This window comes from Lactuca serriola, chromosome 4 (assembly GCF_051521515.1).
Source record: "Lactuca serriola cultivar US96UC23 chromosome 4, Lser_US96UC23_V15, whole genome shotgun sequence".
Classification (NCBI taxonomy): Eukaryota; Viridiplantae; Streptophyta; class Magnoliopsida; order Asterales; family Asteraceae; genus Lactuca; species Lactuca serriola.
In genome coordinates this window covers 30,823,773-30,828,986 of record NC_136411.1, presented here as the reverse complement: position 1 = coordinate 30,828,986, position 5,214 = coordinate 30,823,773, and the positions used below count along the sequence as shown (strand labels likewise).

At 30.3% G+C, this 5,214-nt stretch overlaps 1 protein-coding gene across 1 annotated transcript; it reads left to right on the top strand.

The window, feature by feature from the left end:
- The first annotated feature begins 2,332 nt into the window (after positions 1–2,332).
- Positions 2,333–3,277, top strand: LOC145101265 (nudix hydrolase 1-like). The gene is made up of 2 exons (XM_079038444.1): positions 2,333–2,528; positions 2,809–3,277. The coding sequence occupies exons 1-2, from the start codon at positions 2,399–2,401 to the stop codon at positions 3,102–3,104; spliced, it is 426 nt and encodes a 141-aa protein (XP_078894570.1). The 5' UTR covers positions 2,333–2,398; the 3' UTR covers positions 3,105–3,277.
- The last annotated feature ends 1,937 nt before the right edge of the window (positions 3,278–5,214 follow it).

Below are 5,214 nucleotides of genomic sequence, written 5' to 3'. Positions count from 1 at the left end.
TGGTTAAAACAAGTAAAGGGGACTAAAAGGACAGGTTGCCCACCACTTGTTTCCCTCATAAAGCCACGAAAAAACTGAAGTGACGAAAAAACATAACCCAAACCCAACCCATGTCGACTCATTGCCAACTCTAATAGAAGTCCAAAGAAAAGAAAGTGGATCATTGTTATCTATTATGGAATATTATGGATCCTATGGAAAGTGAAGAATGATCGAATATTTCAGACGATGTCAAATACACCATCACAACTGGTTGAAAATATCAAATCTCTGATGTATTTATGGATTAAGTGTAGGGGTAAAAATGACATTTGTAATTAGGAAGAATGGAATGCTTCCTTATTTTCTTTATTGTAATTGTTTTCCTGTGTGTTGTGCCCTCGTTCAACTACTTGTTGGCGGGGGTCTTTTATAATATTTTCTGTTTCAAAAAAAAAAAAAATAGAAAAGATTTAATAGCATTGTCTTGATAGGTAATTATAACCAGATGAGTACACAATTTTGATTGGTTTTACAATGTAATACGTAAGTGTTAAATCGATGATAGTAGACAAAAATTCAATATAGCAATCATATTTGAATTATGATGATACGACACATATTAACATGTTTTTTATGTAATGTCATTGTCCAATCAAAATGTTTACACATAAAAAACAAATCACACTACATTATAAAATTTTGAGAAGTGAATTATATTACCGCACTGTTTACTAGTATTTATATGAAGTAGTGGTTCTACCATCCACCATCCCACAAAAGCAAGACTACTAACATCCTAAGCTATCAATCGAGTTATTGCGGTGCTATAGTGGCGCTATAGCATTTGGCGGAGGTCAAGAACCGCTATTTTCAATTTAGCGTTTTCATTTCGCGGTACCGCTATTAGCGGTGCTATTTACCGCTATTTCAATAACCACTATAGCAGCGCTACGGAAGCTATTCCATTTTCGTTCACATTTTGGGTCATTTGGTTACCTTGTCAATGAAAAACTAGTTTTAACGATCTCACTAGACTTTCATTTTAAAAAGTCCGAATAACTAACATAATTAAAAGCATTCAAAGCAACTACGTCTACCAGCAACTCTCTTTCTCATCTCTTTATGTACTCACGAAGACTTGAGCTGCTATGGTTGGACTTCATTAATGCTTTTTGTAAATCGACCCATGAGGTTACGACTTGAGACTTAACTATTTAAATCAACCACGACTTACTAGTATAATATTGAACGTGTGCAATGCAATTAAACTCTATTTGACACTTTGACACTGTCTAGTTTCCATATTACTATAATAGAATATTATGATATGTTTTTATATGACTTTTTGGGTTTGATGATATTAATTTTACATATACTTCTAATATTAATACTCAAATATATAAATTTTATATAAATATAATATAAAAAATATAAATTATACGTAATATTAAAAAACCGTTATACCACCGCGGTAACCATGATCTTAAATAACAGCATGTGACCGCTATTTAAATTTTGACTGCAATACTGTATAGTTAACATCTAACTCTCCATTAACGTATTTTAAACAAAATTAATGGATTTGTTATTTAAAAATTTATAAAAGTTTTATAATTCAAGGTTTTAAAATAGAAATAAAATATATAGGGGGTGTTTGGATAGGGAAAAAATGACTGCCGATCGCTATTCCTTTTCTCCCTTGGCCATCGTCCCTGGAAGCCATCGTCAATCAGGCATGTTATTTGCTTTTTTTTCCTGCTGCTATCGCCCCCTGCAATGAGTATGTTGTTTGCTTTTTTTTTTTCCTGCTGCTATCGCCCCCTACAATCAGGTATGCCATTTTTTTTATTGGTGATGCAAACACACGATTTTGTTTTTGTTCTTTCCCTGCAACCATTGATTGCTTTTTTTTTTCTTTAGAAACTGCCATAAATCCTTTGCATGATAATTGTTTTTTTTAGTTCTTATGAATAAAAAAATTATTATTATTATTTAAAAAAAATGTTTTAATAAGATAAATATGTTAACAAAGGAAATTTTTTTTGATCATTTTACTCATATAAGCTGTTTTGTTTGCCAAACACTTAAAAATGCTTATTGTTTATTGCTTATTTCCACCATAATAAATAATCCAAACACTTTTTAAACTATTTATTCTCACCATAATAAACTAATAAGCTAAAAATATATTTAATAAGCTAAAAATATAAGCTAAAAATATATTTATCCAAACACCACCATAGTTTTTATATCTGAATCAATATTACAGATCTTGATAATTGATAAGAACTTGAAAATAGTACATTTTAAAGTATTAATTTTGTCGTGGTCAAGATATTCAAAATGAGTGTGCCATTTGGTATTCATAAAATTCCCTTTTTGAGTCAAAATAGTTGGACCTTTAGAGAACGGAACGATGTCGCCGGCGCCGGAAATTGGCGTTGCCGTGTTTATATTGAAGAATGATCAGATACTTTTCGGGCGTCGCCGCTCCTCTTCTATTGGTGCCTACACCTATGCCCTCCCCGGAGGCCACCTTGAGTTCGGTCAGTTCTCCTCCTTTAACCCCTAATCACGTTTTACCCTAATGCTCATCACTGTTACCCCCTGTTTTGCTATATCCTCATTTAACCTTTGTTTCGAAAACGAAATGGAAATCAACCTTTGATTTTGAATCATTATGAGGATATATTCCATATAACCTTTTCTGAACTTCTGATAACTTTTCCCCCTCAAATCGTAACAATAATCGGAGAAAGTCGCTGGATCCAACGCCGATAAATCAATTGATAAACATATAGTGATTTGGTTCAAATGGAATCACAGGTGAAAGCTTTGAGGAATGTGCAGCAAGAGAGGTGAATGAGGAAACAGGACTAGAGATCAAGAACATAGAGTTTTTAACAGCCAACAGTTTCGTTCTTTCTGATAAAGTGCATCTTGTTGCTGTTTTCATGCGTGCACATCTTTCAGATCCTGAGAAAACACCTCAAAACCTCGAGCCTGATAAGTGTGAAGGTTGGGTTTGGCATGATCTGAAGAATCTCCCTGAACCGATGTTTGGACCACTCAGAAAAATGCTGGATGATGGCTTCAATCCCTTCCCTACCGAATCAAAATGATGAAGAAGTTCAGTTATCTCAATTGATGTATGCAACTTTTTAGCATAATGATAAAGCTTGTTGCTTGTGTAATTGATTTTGAACAACACTCTGATTGATCTCAATTTGCTAATTGGTGATCTTAATTTGAATAACACTTTGAGTGTTTGAAGCTAAAGAAGCACTTTCAATTATGGGTCCGAACTGGGTATTTTCTCATACTCATTTGTATTATTATTATTATTATTATTATTATTATTATTATTATTATTATTATTATTTTCTTTATATCGTTTACTATGAAATCTAATAGTGTGAGTATATATTTTTTTGCAAAAAACGAAAAAAAATACATATAAAAACCGTAAGTGTCTGTCGTATGCCACCTATGATGTACAAGTTGATAATGCACAAATTGTGCATTAGTAGTTTGTACACCGTAGATGGCATACCACATCTACGGTTTGCACAATAATTTTTTTTTTTGTTTCAAGCTTGTATATTGATATAGTTTGATTATATGGTATGTTATTTGGGTTGATTTCGTTGTTTGATTGAAAAAAAATTAAATGTCAAGAATGAAACAGTAGGTTTTCTGAAAAAACAGTAGATGACATCACTCACCTATGATTTTGTTTTTCATGTTCATAGGCACAACAAACAATAGTTTTTTTTTAAGAGCATATTGTAGGTGATTAAATCACCTACGGTTTCATCGTAAAAGTCCCAAATCGTAGACCTTTCCCCAAACTAGTAAGCATCTTTGATGGTCTACAATTTTATTGACTATTTTAAGTTAATTACAAATATTAGGGTATTAAATAAAATTAATTAGATAATTTGACTAGCTTTGTCGCTTTCTCTTATTTTTATTTTTATTTATCATTTAATCACTTTTAGTCCTTAAGCAAATATATTATAGACGTGGAAAAAGGCCCAAATTCTGATGGGTCTAGTTTGGGTCTTAGACTCTTAGGAGCATTCAGGATCCAGTTAGAGTAAAAGTGTAAAATAGATGGACTCGATTTGCCTCCAACAAATAACAATGCTAAGAGCTAAGTAGTCATATGCTCGATCTTTGATTATTTATAAAGATGTAAAATCTAAAAATATTTAAAAGTATGAAGAATTCAAACTTTAAAAATAAAACTTCTAGTAATTTTAGAATTCAATAAGACAAATTTGTATTATAAAAAAAAACAATGCAACTAATATGAGCATATCAAGTAGAGCTACAAAATCCAAGAATTAATAATTTAAATTAAAAATGATGATGACACGAACGACACGACAAAAATACATGATACGGAATAAAATTGGGGCGAAATTGAAATTCAAATTCGAGCTTATGTCGTGTTCGTGTTCAAAATTCGATATGGAATTGACACGATTTAACAATTGTTTGTCGTGTTTGCCATTTTGTTGTGTTATATGTGATTAAGTACTAATTAAATAAACTTATTTTTGTTTTATTTTATGTTTGTCGTGTTGTATTTGTCACTTTTTAATTGGTTCATTTTCATTTATTTAAAAAAAACACGACATCGTGCCGTGTCGTGTTCGTGTTATATAAAACGTTGTTGCGTCGTGTCAGACAAATACGCGCCACAACTGTCCGATTTGCCATCCCTAAATAGGGTTAATGACCCGATTTAAATCTTAAAAAATGTTTCAATTTTTATTATTAACATACTTTTCTTATTTTCTCCATGACAACTATATATATATATATATATATATATATATATATATATATATATATATATATATATATATATATATATATATATATATATATATATATAGGTTTTATGGAAAACAAAAAACCTTAAGAAAAACCCAAAAAATCATAAAAATACATAAAAAAAATACTTAGAGATCACAAAATTTTTTTTTGAATTTTTTTTTATAAAAAATCGCAGCTTTCTATACAAATTCGCTGAAAAAAAAAAATTAAAATATCAATTTTTTTTAATATATAAAAAAAATTTCAAACTTTTTTCAGCGAATTTGTATAGAAAGCTGCGATTTTTTATAAAAAAATTCAAAAAAAAATCTTGTGATCTATAAGTATTTTTTATGCATTTTTATGATTTTTAGGGTTTTTTGTTTTCCAAATAACCTTTTCATA

Excerpts from the sequence above, each read along its gene's own strand:
- LOC145101265 (XM_079038444.1), top strand. The coding sequence starts at position 2,399 with ATGTCGCCGGCGCCGGAAATTGGCGTTGCCGTGTTTATATTGAAGAAT. Across the intron at positions 2,529-2,808 it reads CGGAGGCCACCTTGAGTTCG|GTGAAAGCTTTGAGGAATGT; the intron begins GTCAGTTCTCCT and ends ATGGAATCACAG.